Here is a 23,246-nt window from a genome sequence, read left to right on the forward strand (position 1 = left end):
GTTTCTCTGTATCCCTGGCTGTCCTCTACTCACTTTGTAAACCAGGCTGGCCTTGAACTCATAGAGATCTGCTTGCCTCTGCCTCTCTGAGTGCTGGGAGATAAAATTATTATATAATGTTTGCCTGGTATTATTGCTGCAGGTTCACAGGGATAAGTATATACCTACTGGCCAAGGTGTCTTTAACAACAAAAAATGATCCCATTCAATATTTACAGTAGTTTCTGGCACATAAAAGCACTATAATTGTCACTTAACTGTTTTAAAATGCCACTTGTTAACAGTAATTTATAGACACTGGTTTAGAGAATGTATCATTATTATTTGTGCATTCATTTTATTTATTTGACATAGGATCTTACCCTATAGCTCAAGCTGGCTTCAAACTTACTGTATAACACAGGTAGTCCTTGAGCTTGTGATAGTCTCCTGCCTCAGCCTTCATAGGACTAGGCTAATAGGAATCCGATACCACAACAGACCAGAAAATGTATTTTAATACATTACATACCTGAAATTTTTCTCCCTTATTTTAGACTTTTATTTGGCACAGTGCCTACATAAAAATGATATAAATAGTCCATTTCAACTATTAAGCTGTCATTTGATGTTTGGTTTTCTTTCTCTTTTTTAGGATAATTCTGATTCATTGTATCCTTGAAGAGCATCACTAGAGGAAGAAGAAGAAAAAAGATGGGTGTGAAAACATTTACTCACAGCTCCTCTTCCCACAGCCAGGAAATGCTGGGAAAACTAAACATGCTACGAAATGATGGACATTTTTGTGATATCACTATTCGTGTCCAGGACAAAATCTTCCGGGCTCACAAGGTGGTACTAGCAGCTTGCAGTGATTTCTTTCGAACGAAACTTGTAGGCCAAACAGAGGATGAGAACAAAAATGTGTTGGATCTACATCATGTTACAGTGACTGGCTTTATACCCCTTTTAGAATATGCTTACACAGCCACTCTGTCAATTAACACGGAAAATATTATTGATGTTCTAGCTGCAGCCAGCTATATGCAAATGTTTAGTGTTGCTAGTACCTGCTCAGAGTTCATGAAATCAAGTATTTTGTGGAATACGCCTAATAGCCAACCAGAAAAGGGTCTAGATGCTGGGCAAGAAAATAGTTCCAACTGCAATTTTACTTCTCGAGATGGAAGCATTTCTCCAGTGTCTTCAGAGTGCAGTGTTGTGGAAAGAACCATTCCTGTCTGCCGAGAGTCCCGGAGAAAACGCAAAAGCTACATTGTTATGTCTCCTGAGAGTCCTGTGAAGTGTAGCATACAAACAAGTTCCCCCCAGGTATTGAATTCCTCAGCTTCCTATGCAGAAAATAGAAACCAGCCAGTTGATTCTTCTTTAGCATTTCCATGGACTTTCCCTTTTGGAATGGATCGACGGATTCAGCCTGAGAAAGCAAAGCAGGCAGAAAATACCCGGACTTTAGAATTGCCTGGCCCATCTGAGGCAGGCAGAAGAATGGCTGATTATGTGACTTGTGAGAGCACAAAAACTAGCTTGCCTATAGAGACAGAAGAAGATGTCCAAGTCAAAGTAGAAAGATTAAGTGATGAGGAAGTCCATGAGGAAGCATCCCAGCCTGTCAGTGCATCTCAGAGCTCACTGAGTGATCAGCAGACAGTACCAGGAAGTGAACCAGTGCAAGAGGACCTTCTGATTAGTCCACAGTCTTCCTCTATAGGTATAATGTTTCTTATATTACGGTTTTTAAAGTCAATTCAAACACTGAATGGGGGGGGGGGAGTTAAAGCAGTAACTGAATTTATTTAATTATTTATTTATTTTGTGGCTGGGTCTCAATATATAACCATGGCTGGCTTGAAACTTATAGAGATCCATCTGCCTCTGCTTGCAGAGTACTAAAATTAAAGGTATAAGCCACCATACCTGGCTGATGATTGGATTTAGAATACATGTATATTATTAGCTCTATAAATTTTGTGTATGTTTAACAAGTTACACATTGAAAAAGAACAAAGTTCAATGGGATATAAGGGACAAAGGCAGAGATAAAAATTGTAAATTACCGTTTGCTTGTTTAAAGACACAGGGTCTTGCTTTGTAGTCCAGGTTGACCTTGAACTGGTGATCCTCTTGTCTCAGACTCCTGGGTGTTGGCATAATATACCACCACCACTCCCAGTTGTGAGTACTTTCAATACAAAAGAAAACGAGTTTTGAAAATCTAGTTAAAGAAGCCCAGCACAGTGATATGGGTTGTAATCCCACACTAAGGCAGCATAGGCAGGAGGAGTGTGTCATCCTCAGCTCCATGTCAGGGTCTGGGCTGTATGAAACCTGTGTGTGTGGTGGAGGAGTCACTTGGTTTGTTCTTTATTAAAATGAGTAAGAGCAGCTGGCATGGTGGCACATTCATTTAATCCCAGCACTCAGGGAGGCAGAGGCAGATGTTTCGCTGTGAGTTCAAAGCCAGCCTGGTCTAGAAAGTGACTCCAGGACAGCCAAGGCTACACAGAGAAACCCTGTCTCCAAAAAATGGGTAAGGGTGTTTGCTGCCACGTCTGAGGACCTAAGTCTGAGCCCTGGAACCTCTCTAATAAAAGAGAGATCTTGCATGCTTCCTCTCTCTCCCCTTCCCATCCTTCCTCCTTTTTTGTCTCTCAAAATGAATATATAAATGCAAAAATATAAAAATATTTATTGAAAATTTAAGCAATGTGCCAAACATGATAGTATGTAGAAAAGACATTTTTCTTAAACATGATTCTATGTAAGAAGACTTTATTCTTACAACAAAGGAGATAATAGCCCAAATGCAAACGCAGATATGTTCATAAGTGACTACAACAAACTAGTAAAGATCCTGTGTTAGGCAAGTTAAAAGGCAATATTACAGTAGGCAATGATTTAGTGCAAAGTGACAGACAAAGCAGGGCTACCTGAATCAGTGGGGAATGAATGGGAAGTCCAAAGGAGCTGGTAAGAACAAATTGGAGAGAGCCTTGACCACTTGTTCACTCAACTGCAGCTGACAGATCCCTTCAAACATGATCTTATTTTAATTAAGTGATATGTTCTAGAACAGGAAGCCTAGAACTGGTAATGTGAATCTGCAGTGTTAATCAGTGTTCAAGGCTCCTTGTATATTTATAATTTGCCATTTTTCATTTATCAGTTTAGCTGTAGGCTTCTTTGCTTTGTGGTTATGAAATGTTCACTTCATCTTGAGATTGTGGTCTAGAAAGGGATTAGTGCTTGTAATCAGGAGTGCGCTATTAAGATTTTCCAGAAGATCTTTAAAAAAATTAGTGTTAGTCTGTGCCACAGGATCTTCCTTAGCCACAGAGAGTCTGAGAAAATGATTATTTGTTGAGTACATACATGATGGCTTTGAGCAGAATTAGAGTAAAGTAGAGCTGGGTGTAGCAGAATGAGCCTAACCCCAGTACCAAGGAGGCAGGTGCAGGCAGATGGATCTCTGTGAGTTTGAGGCCAGCCAAACCTCTACACAGTAAGACCGTACCTCAAAAATAATAACAAAATAAAACATAGTGGATAGTGAACATACAGCAATCTTAAAAGGTCTATCTTTGAAAAGAATTTTAACGAATGCAGATACTTGAGGAAAATTAGCTTACTTTTGGTATTGGTATGCAGGAGATTTGGCTCAGAAACCTGTTAGAGCAATTGGTAGAAAGGACTAAAATATTTTTAATTATAATACTTTTTTAAAAAATATTTCTTTATGTATATAATGTTCTGCCTGCATGTACACCTGCACACCAGAACAGGGCCTCAGATCCCACTATAGGTGATTGTGAGCCACCTTGTGGTTGCTGGGAATTGAACTCAGCGCCTTTAGAAGAGCAGCCAGTGCTCTTAACCTCTAACCTCTTAACCTGTAAGCTATCTCTCCAGCCCCTCAGATGTATCTTATGGTTGATAATCTCTGCTGGGGTTTTTTTTTTTCCTTAAAAGCACAAAAATTGGTATTTATGAAATAAATAAAAATAAATAGAATTTTGTCATCTAATTACAGTAACTGCAATATGAACATTGGTGGGAGAAGGTAGTCGTCTCATTTTAAGAGTAATCAGCAAGATCAGTGTGTGTAAGTTTTACTTGGATATTTACAAGCAATGTCAGGCCACAAAGAAATCAAAAGGTGTGATTGTCAATATTTAAAGATTTGGGGCTTTAAGAAACTATGGGAGAGCCAAAACCTTTGAGAGATTTCTATATTCAGGATTGCGGAGTCTTTTTTTTTTAAAGCAATAAGTAAAGATCTCTCTAAAGGTTAAAAAACCAAGACCATAACAGCTTTGTTAATTTCTTGTGTTTTGACCCACTGTTGAGTTTCCAGAGCTGCCACAAAGTACCACAAGCTTGGTAATTTAAAACAGTTCAAATTTATTTTCTCACAGTTCAGAAAGCTGAAGCTCCAAAATAAAGTGTCAGAAGTGCTTTGTTCCCTTTGAGGTTTTGCAGGCGGAACCCTTCCTGGCCTCTCCAAGTTCTGACAGTTGCCAGCCACCATGTACATTCCTATAACTTGTAGTTTATTATTTGAATCACTACTTCTATCTTAACATGGCTTTCTTTGTGTCTAGATTTGTCTCTAACCAGTCATGGCATACGGGATCTTACCTAGTCTTTTCTTTTTCTTTTTCTTTCTTTCTTTCTTTTTTTTTTTTTTTTTTTTTTTTTTTTTTTTTTTTTTTTTTTTTTTTTAAGGTTTTTAGAGGCAAAGTTTCTCTGTATGACAGCCCTGGCTGTCCTAGACTTGCCTTGTAGACCAGGCTGGGCTCACTCTTACAGATCCACCTGCCTCTGAGCGCTGGGCATAAAGGCTGCGCTACCACGCCAGGCCTTCCCTTATCTAACTACATCTTAACTTGATTATATGCATAAAAGCCTCCTTTGCAAATAAGATTTTATTTCGAGTAGCCAAGGTAGGACATCAGCAAGACAATTTTATGTACTTGAATTTGATTTAGGAAAATTTTGAGGAATTTGAATAAATATGACATTAATAAAATATTTAATGTGTACAGATCACAGCTATTTTTGAATCTTTAGTCTTAAAACTCGTAGTGCCTTCTAAATAATAAATAACTTTTAATGATCTGAAAAATTAGAAATCCAAATATTTAACTAGATATCTGCTCAGCTCATATTTTCACTTATAATCTTACTAAACATGGTTAGAGAAAGTATAAGTAGACAGAATCTTTAAATTACATAAGCTGTTTTTACCTATGTAATCACAGATTCTATAACATTAACTTAGGAATATCTAACCTGAATATTATGTCATCATATACTCCAAGTGCCTTTTTTTGTGCCTTCATATCCTGCACTGATTACTCTAAACCTATCTTACATCAGTAGATTTCTACATTAAAGCAAAGCCATAAAGAATAAAAGAGTAAATTCCTGGGATATTGTGGGTAGTCAATAAATGTTCTACTATGTGTTCTTTGTATTTCAGAAGAGCATGTTTATGAGCGGTTCATTTTACTTACTAATTCAAAGTGATAGCTTGTCATTCACTGGCTAATAAATTTGATACTTAATACATTCATTCTGAAATTCTTAAGTAGTAAAAATTTGACTGTCCATGAATTTTATTTAAGTGGAATTTTACCTAATATTTTATGTTCCCTTTTGGCCAGAAACACTTTGAACATAGGATAAATAGAAGCAATAATTACAACAAATCTAAAGGCTGGGGCTGGAGAGCTGGTTCAGGGTTAAGAATGCTTTCTGCTCTTCTAAAGGAATGGATTCAGTTCCCAGCACCTACCGGTAGCTTACAACTTCCTGCTAATTCCGGTGCTTTCTTTTGGCCTGTGCAATTACTGCGTTCACATAGACATCAGTGCACACACAGGTAATTAAAAATAAAATAGTTATTTCCTTTTAAAGTTTTTTACCCATGGCACATGTAGAGGTTAGAGGACAGCCTGTGGGAGTGAGTGCTCTCCTCCTGCAGTGTGGCTTCTGCAGGCAGAGGTAGGCAGATTTCTGAGTTCCAGGACAGCCTAGGCTGTTAAACAGAGAAACCTTCTCTGGAAAAGAAAAAAGAAAAAGAAAACAATGTGGCTTCTGGAACTGGAACTCAGGATGTGCAGCTTGGTGGTGGTCAGGTCCTTTATCCACTGAGCTCTCTTGTCAGCCTAAAAAAAATTTAAGTGCAGGCCATCAATTTGTAGAACATTTTAAGAAAAAAAGAATCTTTGATGTGATGACTTCATTACTTATCTTAAAGTTTTATTGTCTATATTCACTAAGGACAAATATGAATGACTTTAGGTAAGCTGCAGTTTACTAAACCTAGCAAAGGAATTCTGTACTCAGAAATTCTACCATTAAAAGCAAAGTAACTCAGGAATACTTGCCCTGCCTTTCCATCTTTCCTAGAGAAGCAAAACTCTACTTTGTAAAATGCTCCAAAGCTGTTCTTGGTATTATTGAAAGCAGCCCCTTACCTGTTTGTAATAAGAATTTAGACAGCATAAAGATCTTTTGAAGCATATATCATGTCAACTTGTAAGAGTTAATCCTAACATTGAAAACAACATTCCCAGTTGTAAGTGGCTGCCTGTTAAAAGTCCTTCAGAAGACTTTCACCAAGGAACAATTTGTATATGAGTAAGCAGCCAAAATACTCCTAAAAGACCTTATTTATAGGAAACAAAATAAACCCCACAGCAAAGGATAGTCACTAAAATATGTGAGCTTGGCTCATGAACTTACCCTCCAGCCAGGGGCAGTTCGCATCTCAGAGAGGATTTGCACTCCTGAATAAGCATGGCGACTGGAGAGTCTCTTAGAGTCTCCAGCTGGACCAGTAGTGAACAGTTCACCTCACTGCTCCTTTGCAGTGAGGGAGATTATACCACACAGCTTTTACGGTTGTTTTGGGTTTTGGTGAGATGGTACTTGGAGGAATTAGCAGAGAATTTAAACATTCAAGCTTGGGTTAGGTGATTGTTTTAGGGAGTGTTCCAGGCAGCAGAGTTTGCCTAATACTCTGAATACCAGAAAGCAGGGATAATTAAGACTACTCTTTTTTTTCCCCTCCCCTCTTTTTCCTTTTCTCATTTTGACAGTAAGCAGTGAATGTAGGGCTTTGTACATACAAATGCTCTCTACCACTAGATCCTCAGCCCTCTCTCTTATCCTTAACACACTGTACTAGAAACAGTGTCTGGGGGTATTGAATGGCAGTAATGTCATAAGCTACAGCTTCAACGGCGGTGACTTGCCAGGTCGCTTCACCTACGTTGGTGACTGGTGATGTGGACACATGTTCTCTTACTACCAGTTTTAATCATTGCTGTTACCTGTCATATCATGCAACACAGAGTAAATGTATCTCTGTGTGTGTGTGTGTGTGTGATACATGTGCATATTGATATGTGAGTTACAGAATGATTATAATAGGCTGCAATAGAGCTCAAGAGCTTTCAGTAGTAAACGGATAAAAATGTAAGAAGAATCTGTGTTGGTAAAATAAGAACCCAAGAACAACAGAGGAAAGAAGCTGTCTTCCTTGGTGCGCAGACCAGGTATCAGTCGGAAGGTCTCCGTAGGGCTGTGTCGCTGTAGTTCTAGCTGTATGCCACTGTATGGGGTAGAAGTAGAGGGGCCTTACACCCGTTCCTTCGTGTGCTGTGTCAGAGTAGTTCTTGACGCAGCAGGAGCTGTATTGTACACGATTCCTTATTGTCAAAAGTGTCAGTTGGTTTTATAAGCCAAGCTAATATAATCAAGCTAATTGTGACCACAAATCAACGAGGGAGAAGAGTGTCCAAAATTCTCAGCTGTCCATACTGTGTCTGAGAGTGAAATGGAACTTTTGTAGATTTACCTCTTATCACAGAATGCTATAAACCCAAAATTTGTGTTAACATTAAATTTTAATAGTTAAAAAAATACTACCCATCAGTAACTTTTACAGCTTGCTGTTAAGTCATCCAAATCAGATTCTAGTTCATATAATTACTTGTGTGTGGTTGTTGGTAAAAAAACAAGCACAACAGGAAAAGTTGTATTAAATTGATGTTTGTGGATAGTTATATAAGTAATATTTTCATGCATATGCTAAAACTTCCACAATATGGGTGGAACACTGAAGTGTTAGGAACCCATATTCCTAACTGCTGCCTGGAACACTCCCTAAAGTGTAAGGGTAAAGGACTTTTCTTTTTTGCATGCTTACTGTCTGTTGAATTATGGACTTAGTGACCAAGATGTGACATTTTATTGTGTTGAAGTAGTCTTTTTTGTTCCAGATGTAGTTTTTACTCTGTGTTTATGTATAGTCTGTGTAAATGTATACATCATGTATCCAGGTGTCTGTAGAGACCTGAAGAGAGCATTTCATCTATAGCTGGAATTACAAGCTGTACTGAGCCAACTGACAATGAATGTTGGGAACTGAACTCGGGTTCTCTGGAAGAGTAGGAAGCAGTCTTAAGGCTGAGCCACCTAGCACGGGGGCCAGCTTTTTAATAAGCTATTGATATTCCAGAACCCAGGACACAGTAGTTGTTATTTCTACCTCACCAAAATGCCACACCCTCCTAGAAGGAATGCTACCTGTCTGACGATGACAAACAAGTAAGGGCCACTAAATCAGTCATCCTGGACTGCCCTCATCACACCAGGTGCTTTTGTCTTTTTCTGCAAGTTTTTGCCTATTAAGCATTAATACTGTCTTGATTTGACATCACCAAATCTAAAATGGGCCTCTTCCAGTTTTTACTAAGACAATTGGGAATGTTACTATTTAGTTCCATTTAGAGAGAGAGAGAGAGAGAGAGAGAGAGAGAGCGAGCGTGGAATGATAATAAGTGAGCAGTTCTTTAATAAAATGCTGCAGTTTTTGTTTTCTACCATAAATCAGGGTCTTTCAACAGTCAGAAGAAGCTGGGCATGGTGGTGGCAGTGGTGTACGCCTTTAATCCCAGCAGAGGCAGGCAGAGCAACGTGAGTTGGAGGCCAGGGCAACTAAGGCTACATAGAAAAAAACAAAACAAAGCAAAAACACTCAGAAGGATCAGAGATAAGTTGAGTAAATAGACATGGAAGACAAACAGCCATTACATTTTAAGGAAATAGGGAAAGGAGAAGGCATATACATAATCAATAGTTTGGGATGAAGGTATAGTTGAAGACAGGCGTAAACACATTTCCCCCTGTCTACTCTGAAAAGTCTATGTATTAGGATGTGGCATAGTGATTGGTATCCTTGATAGTTGCTTTGAATCAAGAAATAAACAAACAAAATGTATTCTTTATTTAAGAAATCAAAGAAAATATGACCTTGCTACAGATTTTCCAACACAAATGATTAATTTTGAATACTTTAAAAGGGGTATGGTTAGGTTTTTGTTACTGTTTTTCAAGACGGGGTTTCTCTCTGTAGTTTTATCTGTAGAACAACCTGGACTCAAACTCAGAGATTTGCCTGCCTTGAACTCAGAAATTGCCTGCCTCTGTCTCCAAAATGCTACTTAAGGTGTGCCCCATCATGCCCAAGAATGCTGGGCTCCAAAAAAAAAAAAAAGAGTTAAGTGCTACACACAATACAATGGCACTGTGGTATAAATGAGCAAGGCTGTAGTCATTCTGAAAGGGTCTAGAATCCTACGTGAAAACAGGGAAATTTGAAGCAGCTCCACTTTTAGGTTTTGCCATTGTTTGAGTTTTGATCCTTGAGGGAGTAGTCAGCGAGAACCACCAAGTTAGATAGCATGCCTGTTTTTTGTTTGTTTTCTGGAAAAGGCTTTTTTGTTTTTTTAATTCTAATTTATTCACATTACATCCTGGTTGTTATCTCCTGACAGGGAGGAGGGTCCTTCCCCCACCATCTGACCACAGCCTATCATGTCTCATCAGGATAGCCTGCATCCCCTTCCTCTGTGTGCCCACAAAGCCTCAGAGTTCATGTCAGAGGCAGTACCTGCTCTCCCCACCACCATTGCATGGGGAATGAGCTGTCCACCAGCTGAATCTGAACAGGCGGACTAGGTTCTCTGCATGCGTTGTCCTTGGTTGGTGCATCAGCTTGTGCAGGCCTCCTGGGTCCAGATCCACTGGCATTGATGGTCTCTTTGTGAAGCTTCTGCCCCCACTAGGTCCTTCCATCGCCCTCCTGGAAGAGGTTATTTTTATAACTTTCTCAGAAGCTTTTCTAGCTTTCTAGAAGTCCCTCCTATATTCTTTCTGCTCCTCCTTTTTCCCTTTCTCATTGAGAGAAGAAGTAAGATCTTCTATTGAGTAATCAAAGCTGGTCATGATAGCAACATATACTTCTAACACTTGAGGGATGGAGGCAGGAGGCTCGGAAGTTAAAGGCCAACCTCTGTTATATAAGAAATTCAAGGCCAGCAGTAGACAGTTGAGAACCCTCTCTCAAACATACCTACACTGAAAAGGCCTTATAATGTTTAAGAAAAGCACAGGTACTAATGGAATCTCTAGCTGGGGTGAGGGTATTGAAAGCTTTACCAAACACAGAGGGGAAGGTATAGAAAACAGATTTCTGTAAGAGCAAGTGCAGGTTTTTCAGTCTTGGAGAGGTTGCTCCCTTAAAAGACTGGATCACTAGAACTAAACCTGTTCCTTTTCCTTCAGACTCCAGGAGACGTTAACAGTCTTCTTTGACAGTGGGCAGACTAGAAGGGAAGAAGGGAACTGGGGAGATAGTTCAGTGAGAAAAGCATTTGCCAGAGTTCAGATCCCCCAGTACCCACATAAAGCCAGATAAGCCTAGAGACATATATGTTAATTGCTTAGAATACAGGAACACCCCCACCCACCCACCCACATACATACATATACCCTCTGAGCAAGCTGCGTAACTACACTAGTTGAATTGGTGAGTTCTGGTTTCAAGTGAGAGATGATGCTTAGCTCAGTATATAATAGAATGCATTCAAGGAAGAGCCAGGTGTCTACCTCTGGCCTATACACATGTTTACATGCATATGCAAGAGAAGGGTGAAAAAGCACTTCCTGAAAAGTGATCACTCACCAGATCACTTGCACATATAATCATCCTAGTTATGCAACATGTGGACAGGCCAAATAATTATAAGTCATGCTCAAGAGCCTAGCAGAAGCAAGCATAAAGCCCTAGAAGAGATCACATTTACGCCAGCCCCAGCAAATTGCTCCCTTACAAATGATTTCAGAAGACAAAAAACAGGGCCACAAACAAGCAGGGTACACAAGGGAACAAGGCAACAGAGAAGTGCCTACAAGGAAAAGATGATGATGACCTATAGTAGGAATAACTTTATAACAAGTACGCTTGGTCAGGATAATTAACAGGTTTGAACAAAGATGGCAGAGAACAGTAAATTATGCACAACGTATCAACATATTTGAAAGAATGTCTAGTTAAAAACAAAATCTTGGTGAATATTTTGACAGCAGATTGGATTTAGCAAAAGAGAATTGAGAATCTAAAAACAAATCATTTTGATATTTTATTGAGAAAAGGCAGAACGTAGAGACTATATTAGAGAAAGAAGGATGTGGAAAAACAGCACAGATAAGGGAGAGAATATTGGTGAGTTTTCAATATCAAACAGGAATAATAAAAAATAAGCCTAGACACATAGAAAAAATTATTTAAAAAACAATAAAATATCAGAACACTGTGGAGTGTTGTCCTAAGAAATGTTACTGCCAGTCTAGATTGCGACATACCGTGAGATGAGTAGTGAAAACGAAGGATGGCAATACAGTGCAGTGGGTAAAGTGCTTGCCTAGCACACAAGAAGGCCTGGGTTCAATAACCAGTGCTGCATAAAACTAGGCATGGTGGCCCAGTCTATAATCCCAGGAGGGATTCCACTCAGGAGGTAGAGGCAGGAAGAGAAGACGTTTGCAGCCCAGCATACAGGAGATTATCAAAACAATAAGGTTGTCATGCTGCTGCCTTCGCCTTCTGAGTGCTTGGTTTATAGACCCATGCCACCATTTGCTCCATGAGATCCTGCCTCAACAAATAAGTGAAGATGTTTTCAGATGAGCAGGTTTTTGGGGTGTTTGTTTTGTTTTGTTGTTTGTTCTGTTTTCATTAAATGATCACTAGAAAATCTTAAGGAGGTTCTATATCAGGCAAAGTAAGTACAAGTAGAAGGTCTCATATTTAAGAACAAACAGACAAATGTATGAAAAATATAAGTAAGCATCATTTATGCAACAGAGCAGTCATATTTGTAGACCTAATCAAATAAAACCCAGAAAATTTGTTATAGAATTGAAGCAGGTAGGAACACTGTCAGCCATCCTTTTGTTACGTGGAAAGTAGTGAAGGTTTTGGTTAGGCTTCGGTAAGTTACATCCTGTTCCAGGGGGAAGTTGCTAGAGACAGAACCCAGGGCTGTGTTCATACTGGTCATTTGATTTACCACTGAAGTACATCCCCAGCCCAATGGATCTGTAATGACCATTAAAAATAGTAGGCAAGTATGTAATTTCCAGTCCAATTCAGCAGGGAAATTTGAATCATACACATGTACATGAAGTTACTTCAGCAAGATCATTCGCAGCAGCATAGTTGAAAGAGCCCCCATTCTCCCCTCCTGAGGAAATAGGTTATTTATATTCTGTAACAATGAAACCAAACTATCAACATGAATATGACTACAGGATATGATTGTGTATGATATGTTATGCAACTAGTTTATAACTAGACAACACTAAACTGGAGTTAAGAGACAGTTGTGAGCCACCATATAAGTGTTGGGAATTAAACCCTGGTCTTCTTGAAGAGCAGCTAAGCCATCTCTCAGTCTGGACCCTTGTCCTTTAAATTTTTTGTAAAAATTGTGTGTGGCAATAAAGTAACTCTTAAAAGATACAAATTATCAATGCTTTGTTAAATAAGTATCAGTATCATTTAATTTTATGTGGATTTCACATTGTATTTAAATTGTTCTGCTTATTTTTTCATGGTTCCTATGAAAGAAATAGACCTGAAAGAATTTTAATATCGAAGCTGGCCGTATGTGATTTACTTTTAAATCACATAAACATTTAATAAAAAATAAAATGTAGGGAGGTGGTGGTAGTGCACTCTTTTAATCCCAGTACTTGGGAGACAGAGACAGGTAGATCTCTTAAGAGTTTGAGGACAGCCAAGGCTACACAGACAAACCTTGTCTGGAAAAACCAAATGTGTGTGTGTACATATATATTTTTTAAAACATTCCTACTGTTTAGTAAGATGTGGGCACTAGATAAGGTAGAGGATTGGATATATGGCTTGCAGTTAACATCTGGGCTAATTTGCACTAGACATGAACAATTCTCCCTTCTAAAATCCTTTTTACAGGCTCAGTAGATGAAGGCGTTACAGAGGGGTTGCCTACACTTCAGAGCACTTCTAGCACCAATGCTCATGCAGAGGATGACGACAGGTTAGTACCAACTTTAGTATATCCTTTCCTCATGAAGATTGTGTTTATAGTTCTAAATTCAAACTTGTGTAAGAAATTATTAAAACTTTAGTACAATTTTGCACATTTCCAAAACTGCCTAGTCCCCTTACCATACATGGAATGATTTCTGTCTTGCTTGCTACAGTTTGCTTAGTCTTGTTCTAGATATCATCTGTGATTTCTAAGGAATTGTCTTCATTCCGGCTCTGAGAACTATGCACTCGCCTATCCCTCATCACTTCCTTGATCTCCCAGGACCATATTTTTCAGACCATAAGATGCACTCCCCCCTCCCCCAAAAGTGGGGTGTGCCTTATGGTCCAATTGCTGTTTTACTGTTTTTCTTGTTTTACTGCTCTAAAAACTGGGTGCATCTTATGGTCAGATGCTTCTTATAGTCCGAAAAATACGGTATTTAATCTTTAAGTCCTTTCAACTCCATTTTCAGAATCCCTAGTTCACTTTCCTCTGTACCACAGCTACACAGTTTAAGACACAACTGTCTTTCTCCTAACTACTCTGGTAGTCTTGAAATTGGCCCCTGGTTTCATTCTTTTACTTCTTAAGTCCATTCTCCATGTGCTACCAGATCATTTCATTTCATTTTTAACCAAGATGTCACAGTTTGTACTTAAAAAAATCTAAGTTTCTGCCAGGCGTTGGCGACACACACCTTTAATCCCAGCACTTGGGAAGCAGAAGCAGGCAGACCTCTGAGTTTGAGGACAGCTTGGTTTACAGAGCTAGTTCCGGGACAGCCAGGGCCACACAGAGAAACCCTGTCTAAAAAAAAAAATCTAAATTCCCTGTATCTATATGATACCGGTTTACCTAACTCCCATGCAGTTCCTAAAACCCTTCATATTTGTTTCTACCTTTGGGCCTTTCTGCTATTTTATAACCTTTACTTAAAATGTTGCTCCCCTGATTTCCACTTTTTGACTCTTAGCATTTTTTTATTACCTTATGTGTGTGGGTGGTTTGCCTGCATATACGTTTGTGTGCTGTGTACTGCATCTCTACCGGGTGCCGTCAGAAGCTAGCAGAGGGCGATAGATCCCCTGGAACTGGAGGTCCAGATGATTGTGAGGCACCATCTAGGACTCAAACTCAGGTCCTGGAAGTGCAGCCAGTGCCTTAACAGCTCAGCCATCTGTCCAGTCCCCTCTTGAACTCTGACCTTCAGATCATTGACTTGACTGGAGGAGGCCTTCACTGGCTACCAGCTTAAACCAGAACCCAACCACTGTTGGATCATCTTCCTAAATTAATTATCTACCCTCTGGTCTTTTCTCTTGATTATTTATTGTTTGTCTCTTACCACTAAGTATAGATTCCACTGAATGAAGTATTCCTTACTTTGAGTGCAGAACAGTCTAAATACCTGTATTTGCTGAAAACTTAAAGGATTCAAAAATGTATTATTCTTGAGTAGCTAAATCTGGAAGATTATGAACCAAAATTAATAAAAGAATAAGCACAAATGCCCTTCTTTTCTTTCTTTCTTTCTTTCTTTCTCCCCGCCCCCCCCCCCACACCCCCCACTGGCTTTCTCTGTGTAGCCTTGGCTGTCCTGGACTCACTTTGTAGACCAGGCTGGCCTTGAACTCACAGCGATCCGCCTGCCTCTGCCTCTCAAGTGCTGGAATTAAAGGCGTGTACCACCACCACCCGGCTTTATTTCTTAATTTTAAATAGTAATTAAGTTTTCTATTATTTATTAAATACTTTGCTAAGTCATGGGGCTACAGAAATGAAATAAACAGCCTTTTCTCTTGAGAACTTCTTGGGTTTTCAGGGAAGGAAAGAGGCTCAAGATAGACAGGGAAGCAGATAACCAGGAGAAATTTGCTGCTGGGTGTGGAAGTTACCTACTTAAGCAGTAAATCAATGAAGGCTTGCGGGGAAAAGGAGGCAAGGAGTCAGCTACAGTTTATAAAGTGAATGGACACTACCTAAGCAAAGAAGACAGGCTTGTAGAGGACATACAGTGTGGGGACACAGCATATGGCACACTAGAGAAGTTACTTAGCGTAAAGTATACTTAATATAAAGAATATTAGTATAAAGTATATTTTGGATAGTGAGGAGTATGACCAGAAATTAGGCTAGGAAGAGATAGTCCATATATGGGTAGTTTTGACACTTTTGTAGGGGTTGAAAATTTATTCTGAAGAAAACAGTTGTAGCAGAATTTTAAAGGGGGAAATGATAAGGGCCTAAAATTCAGGAGCAGAAAGGAGGGAATTCAAGAGGTTGGAGGGTATCTAAGGTAAAGTAGCTTATGATATGTTTTGCGGGTTTTATGTCCACATTTAAAGATGCTGGGCATTCTGAACAATCACATTGCCTTACAGATTTTTCTAAATGAAACTGTTTTTAAGAGTCTTTATTATTTCCTTTGTTTATTTAAGAGTTGGGCTACAGAAATGTATATTCAACTTAAACATCAGAGCCTGCTTGCCTTCTTTGGTTTATTTTTTTAGATTGGAAAATGTTCAGTATCCCTACCAACTCTACATTGCTCCTTCTACCAGCAGTACAGAACGGCCAAGCCCAAACGGTCCAGACAGGCCTTTTCAGTGTCTAACCTGTGGGGTTCGATTCACCCGTATTCAGAACCTAAAACAGCACATGCTTATCCACTCAGGTAATGTTGCCTTCAATGTTGTTGCATACGGGGGCATGCCAAAACATGTTACTTTGCAATCCCAATTAAAATAGAAAATAAAGACGTTGTGTCGGCCATAGTGGCACATGCGGTAGCCTCACCACTAAGAGACTGAGGCAGAAAGAACTGGAATTTAAGGCCAGCCTGGACTGTAAAATAGAAAGACTCCATCTGAGCAAGGGGGAAGAGGGCACAGGGAGTGAGAAAGGAAGTGGAGGCTGCGTGGGATGAGAGGCCTGCACTAGAGAGCAGAAAAAAGGTTTCAAGTCCTGAGAACTCAAATGAGATCATACTGGCTAGCAATGGTCTCTCTGAAATGTCGGGAAGCTAGTGCCTACATTTACCATTTACCATACAGGTATTAGGTATTCTGATTAAAACTTAAAGGCAGTATGCATAGTAAACACATAAGTTACCAGATATTGCACGTAATTAGGTACATGTTATAAATGAGAAAAGTGCAAATGCTTTCTAACTCCCTTACTAATATCTAATAATATTAAATACTCAAAAGCTGGTTCACAATATAATGGGCCTGTTGGTGATTGTTCCATACAGAGATGTTAGAATTTTTTTCATTTTTCTTATTTCTGTCTAAACTTGTATCTTAGTTTTCCTATTGCTGTGATAAATACCCCAAGAAAAGCAACTTAAAGGAGAAAAGGTTTACCTGGCTCACAGTTCCAGGTTACAGTCAGCCCATCATTGGCATGGACACCATAGCAGCAGGAACCTGAGAGAGCCGCTCATATGGGTCCAGCCACAAGCAGAGAGCAGAGAATCAAGTGTGCATGGGAGTCTTCACCTTGCCCTCTTTGTTTATATAGTCCAGGATTCCCTGCCCAGGGAAAGGTCCCACTGGCAGTTAAGCCAGATCTCCCCACATCAATTAATTTAATAAAGATAATCCTCAAAGGCATGCCCAGGGGCCCATCCTCCAGATCACTGTACATTTTGTGGTGACTTGACAGCACCTACTATAACAGATAAGTGATGCTGACACTTTTAAGTGTAAGCCTCTGTAATGAAAGATGTGTTGGGTTTGGGATTTGGGTGTGTAAATGGTGTAGTTTAAATGTGTTTTGTGGATAGAGATATGGCTCAGTGGTAGGACACTTGCCTAGTGTGCCCAAGGTTAGAGTGCATTCCAACACCACAAACAAAATAATGTTGCCAGTTTCCTCTCCATTGCTGTGATAAAATATTCTAACCAAAAGAAACTTAAGGAAAAAGGGGTTATTTCATCTCACAGGTCACAGTCCATCATTTAGGGAAATCAGGGCAGGAACTGACTCGCAGACCATGGAGGGAAGGTGCTTGCTGGCTCATTGACAGGCTCACACTTAACCACTTTCCTTATATATCCTAGAACCACCTGCCCATGTGGGCTGGGCTTTCCTATATCAATTAGCAAGTTAGGCAGCCCCCCACAGAGATGCAAGATAGTCTGATCCCTAGCAATTCCTCAATGGAGACTCCATCCTGATGTGATTCTAGGCTGTTGTCATGTTGGCAGGATAATTAATTTTTGAAGTCTGTAAAATACATAATTTAAAAGAACATTCAGAAAACAGTTTAGTACATGGTCCTTAGTTGCCTCCTCCCTACCTTGCCCTCTTTTTATGTACTAGTGACTTCAAATATTCTGGACCACCTCTGAAATACATTGAGTCTGTTTTATTGGAAGGTTTTCCTTTTTAAATTATTTTTATAAAGTTGTTATTCAGAAATGTGTGATTTTTTAAAAAAGATTTATTATTTATATAGTATTCTGCCTGCATGTGAGCCTGCATGCCAGAAGAGGGCACCAGATCTCATTGTAGATGATTATGAGCCACCATGTGGTTGTTGGGAATTGAACTCGGCACCTTTGGTAGAACAGCTAGTGCTTTTAATCTCTGAGCCATCTCTCCAGTTCTAGAAATGTGTGATTTATTTTTTTTTATGACCTTTCAGTTCATGTTCAGATGGTATTTTGTTCTGTTTTATAGGAATTAAACCATTTCAGTGTGACCGCTGTGGAAAAAAGTTCACCAGGGCTTACTCGCTAAAGATGCATCGCCTAAAGCATGAAGGTAAACGCTGTTTCCGGTGCCAGATATGTAGTGCCACTTTCACTTCCTTCGGGGAATATAAACACCATATGAGGGTTTCCCGGCACATTATCCGCAAGCCTCGGATTTACGAGTGCAAAACATGTGGCGCCATGTTCACCAACTCTGGAAATTTAATCGTGCACCTGAGGAGTCTGAACCATGAAGCATCAGAGCTAGCAAACTACTTCCAGAGCAGGTGAGGTGCACAGCGAAAACCCAACCAGGAAAATCTGCATTCTAAACTCTTCCTGCTTTCAGGGCAGCCTGCTGTGTTATTGTCAGGCTGCCGGCTAGTTAGTCCCATTCACTTTCAACTGCCACTCTGCACTCTCCGCTCTCCTGATGTGTGGAACTCTGGTAGGTCTCCTAAGTTACAAAGTCATTTCCTATAAAGTAAATGGTAAAAATATTCCCACAGAAGACTATTTGTCCTTTTGGGTTTTTTATTTTTAATGGAATTAAATAAATTTCTACACTAGATTTAACTAGATATGTTAGCAGAGTTCTTCAGCACCACCCCTCCTTTTTAAAATTTTACATAGCCTGCATGGTGGCGCACACCTTCAATCTCAACACTCAGGAGGCCCAGGCAGGTGGATCTCTGTGAGTTCGAGGCCAGCCTGGACTACAAAGTGAGTCCAGGACAGCCAAGGCTACACAAAGAAACCCTGTCACAAAATACCAAATAGACAAAGTCTTATGAAGGAATATCCATTTAGTAATACAAACATTATATGTTAGCTGTTAGCATGGATGTGAATGGATCTAGTAAGTCTCCTATTTTCTTAGTTTAGTGCTCTGGCTTTTAGCATTAATAATGTATAATAATAATATATTTCTGACTTATAGGTTATCCAAATAAATTCACTCTTATTTCTAGCTCTGCTGTTGATTGAGCATGTCAGGTATCATTTGAAATTTAGCTGAAGATAAAACACAAGCTTTAACAAGATGGTATATAAGTCCTCCCGTAGCCATAAAGTCTTATATATGTGTTTCTTAATACTTCTTAAGAACCCTACCTCTGTAGGAATCCTTAGCTTCTCAAAAGATAAAAATCCTTCTAAACCTTTACAGTTTTTAACTAACCTTCATTTTTTTAAAGATTCTCAGTTCTAAATTATTCATGTATAGTTTTGTTTTCCCTTTAGACGAGGCACTCATTTTATTTAATAACTTCTGGTTCTGAATGTGTGGTTATATCAATAAAGCTAGATTATATACTTATTAAACTTAATTGTTGAGGGATAAAATAGTCGACTCTCACCACTCTTGAGCGTGTGTTTTCCCATATTGGGCTCTGTATCTTAGACTACTTTTGCCTAGCCCATGAAGACTTTCTAGGAAATAGAACACAAGACACTAGAGATTATTTTGCAGACAAATAAGCAGATTTTAATTCATCTATTAATACTGAATACTCAAATTACTAAGTGGTCACCTCATATGTATTAGTTATTGATAGGCCCATTATAATAATCCTCTTTAAGTTTAGCAGTGAAAGCTTAAATAAAGTATCTGACTTACTTCATAATTGATTCCAAATTCTTCTTAAAACTTATTAATGTGTTCATATACTAAATCTACTAGTAAGATGAACTATTTTCTATGTCTTTCAACTTCAACATAGTAGAATGTATGTAAGGGCATGTATACATAAGGACTTAGCTTCTTAGCTAACCCCTAGGCAAGTAGCAGTACACAGAAAGGTTTATCTGAACCTCTTACTCAGGGTGTTTCAAGGAAAGTTAAGCATTTACCTTACATGATCTTTGCTTTAGTGGAATGCCACTTACATTATATACAGAAGTAGATGCAGAAAGGCCTTTAAAGTGTCCAGAGAATCACTGGAAGTGGTATTAGTATTTATATTGCCCATAAGGAGATGTGATACACTTTGGTTCTACTGAATGGCTTCCGGTGATACTAGGAAAGCTATTTATTAACAACTTCATTGAATAATTAATGAAATGAAAAGTCCCAGTCTTGTTCTACAGATGACATCTCAATTTGAAAATTAATTCTGTATTTTATCCTTTGCCTCTCATTTAGTGATTTCTTAGTACCGGACTACTTAAACCAGGAGCAAGAAGAGACCTTTGTTCAATATGATCTTGGAGAACACAGTTTTGAAAGCAGCTCTTCTGTTCAAATGCCTGTGATCTCACAGGTTTCCTCAACCCAGAACTGTGAAAGCACTTTCCCCCTGGGGTCACTTGGTGGGCTTGCAGAAAAGGAGGAGGAAGTGCAAGAGCAGCCAACGGCCAGTGCTCATGCTGAGGTTGCCAGAGATGACCCCCCCAAGTCAGAGCTGTCTTCTGTAACGATTGAGTAACTCTGTGATTTGGCCTCGGTCTGGTTTTTGGAAAGTGCCTGTGCTTGGTCTTATTTGTTTAAATTTAATTTTTTAAACAAGGAAGGGTTCCATTTGTAAGCCCTGAAACTGGAGGGTTGCTTTGTTTTGTTTTTTTTATAGATGAGAGTTTGCTTCTGAAGTATATAGTGAGGTAACATTGAAACAGAACAACTCTGAGACTTAAGGAGAAGCAGCTGATTTAACACACGGCAGCTCTTTCTTCTGTTGTTAAAGCGGGCAGCAGCAGATAGAGAAGAAAGCAGCTTGTTGTTGACCTTCCTGAAGTGAGAGGGCTCATGAGAAGTTACTAAACAAAATCTAACAATTCCTAAGTAAATGTTTACTCCTAGATGCAGGGTGTTATAAACTCTGTAGTTTTGGAAGTACTTACGGTAATTTTTTTTTTCAAATGAAGATAAATAACTTCTGAAATCCAGCATGTTCTTTTTTTTTTTTAAGCCATTTTGAATTTTCATGGTGAAAAATTTGTATCTGGCAGGAGTTTCCCATACCTTCATAGCACCACTCCAAAGGCTAGAAGGTGTGATTGAGAGGAATCGGGCTGTGCATGAACGGCCAGGTGCAGAAAGAGGTATGTATACCCCAGCTTTATAGGGATTCTCTTCACACTGTTTTCCTTACTAGAATGAATGTTTACCTGGTCTTTGAATGCTGATACCTGGCTAACTAGGACATGCCCAGATACGTTCCCTCTTGCCCATCAACAGTACTTTCACTTGCATATACTATTGTGCTGCCATATAAAAGAAAAATATTGAAGATATTTTATATTTTATATATAGGTTTATGTATTGTTGGGGATGTTTATGCTGTGCTGTTTTGGGCAAAATAAAAGAATTCTGTTTTGACGCTACATTCTTAACCCAATTAAGATTGTTTATAAGATCATATATGACAATAATACATTGTCCTTATTCCAAAATATTTTGAGGTATTGCCAAGTTTGTTAAAAGTGGCTATTATAGTTTTCATGGGATGTAAGCAATAATGTGAAAAAGAGGTTGTAAAATGATTATCTATGACTCAGAAATTGGGGGAGGGGTTGTTAAAACTAAAAATTTAAAAACTTTGCTACTAGGATGATAAATTTTATATAATGCTCTAGATTGGGATATACTTTTTTGTCTGGTGCCATGAAAACCTATTTGATTTGAAATATTCATGAGACCATGAATAATGAACTTTTGAGTAATTTTTCTATATAGAAAATCGCCCCAAGGTTCATCATTATGAGAGCTCCTGATGGGTTAGAAAATAAAAACATGTTTTTTGATGGACTTTGGATATTTTCTTTTGTTTTGTAACAGGATCATATATAGCCCAGGTTGGCCTAGAACTCCTGGTCCTCTTGCCTCAGTTCCCCGACAACCCTTGCTAACATTATATATTATAGACACGTATCACTACAGCCAGATCAAACTAGAGTTCTTAGTCAAACACATGTTCTGGATTTTACTCCAATGCCAGACTTATGCTTTACCTTATAGTAACTTCTCTAAAATATATTAATTCTGTACTTTAATTTTTATCTCTGTCCTGTTTTCTTCTTAATACTGAGAATTGAACCCGTGACCTTATACATTATGAGCACATGCTCTGTCAATAAGCACCCCTTATTTCCCATTTTCCACCTGAATCATGAGCTTATTTGCCCCCAGGCGTAAGTGTATGACTTTAAGAAAAATCAAGTAGAAAAGTCAGTAATTTTTATTTTTCTGTCATATATGATCTTTGAAAACCATGCCAACTAATAAGTAAATCCTAAAACTCATTAGAATCCTATTCTAATACGATAAAGATTAGGTTAAATTATGATCAGGGATGATGAATTGAACTGAACTGCAAAATTCTTTTCAGATTCTTGGTTGAAAGTGTTCCAGTAGACCCTACGTAAGAATTCTGGGTTAGGCCAGCCCTGGCAGCCTCCCTTAGGGCAGTCCTCACTATGGATTCACATTGCTGATGGCAAATCTTAGAACCAACCTTTAAGAAAGACTTGCATATACAGTGAAAACACATATAGTTAGTTGCCTACTGCCCAAATTCTTTTTCTCCCCCCCCCCCTTTTTTTTTTTAAGTTTTTCAAAACAGGGTCTCTTTGTGTAGCCTTGGCTGTCCTGGAGTCACTTTGTAGACCAGGCTGGCCTTGAACTCACAGTGATTCACCTGCCTCTGCCTCGCGAGTGCTGGGATTAAAGGCGTGCGCCACCACACCCGCCTCAAAATCATTTTGATAAAGGTGCCTGACCAATGTTTAATATAAAATGATACAAAAGCCTTTTTCTGTTCTGGTGAGACTACATTTTTTGAGGACATTTTGTTTATGGATCTTTTATAGGAAACACAACTGCAAGAGATAATTGTATATACAGTAATATTTAAGGGTTATTCAGAGTTAATTTAAGAGGAATGCCTACATGTATACTTTTAACCAGAAAATATGGAAAACATTGTGAAGAGATAAAAGCCAGTCATATGATCCCTTCATAGAAATCACCAGAGTAACTAAACAGAAAAGCATTCTTCTTTAGAATATTTGTAAGGCCTAAGAGGATAACTTTGTGATATTTAAAGGGCTTAAATTTTAGAAGGCTGGATAAATTACTTTTAAAAACTAAGCATTTTATATAAGAAAAGCTTTGTTT

General features: G+C 38.8%; 1 protein-coding gene across 4 annotated transcripts in view; it reads left to right on the forward strand.

Annotated features, from left to right (window-relative positions):
* ZBTB44 (zinc finger and BTB domain containing 44) overlaps window positions 1–21,878 on the forward strand; it is a 54,066-nt gene extending 32,188 nt beyond the window's left edge. Inside the window, exons 2-6 of one of the 4 annotated variants that reach the window (XM_084781126.1) lie at window positions 635–1,711; window positions 13,352–13,436; window positions 15,944–16,107; window positions 18,120–18,420; window positions 20,277–21,878. In XM_084781126.1, the coding sequence (XP_084637252.1) occupies window positions 694–1,711; window positions 13,352–13,436; window positions 15,944–16,107; window positions 18,120–18,420; window positions 20,277–20,559 (1,851 nt within the window). In that variant the 5' untranslated portion in view covers window positions 635–693 and the 3' untranslated portion in view covers window positions 20,560–21,878. The remainder of the gene's footprint in view (window positions 1–634; window positions 1,712–13,351; window positions 13,437–15,943; window positions 16,108–18,119; window positions 18,421–20,276) is intronic. The other 3 variants (XM_084781127.1, XM_084781128.1, XM_084781129.1) reach the window with 3 other exon arrangements.
* Window positions 21,879–23,246: the final 1,368 nt, after the last annotated feature.

This window comes from Acomys minous (assembly GCF_964271855.1).
Source record: "Acomys minous genome assembly, chromosome: 5".
Lineage (NCBI taxonomy): Eukaryota > Metazoa > Chordata > Mammalia > Rodentia > Muridae > Acomys > Acomys minous.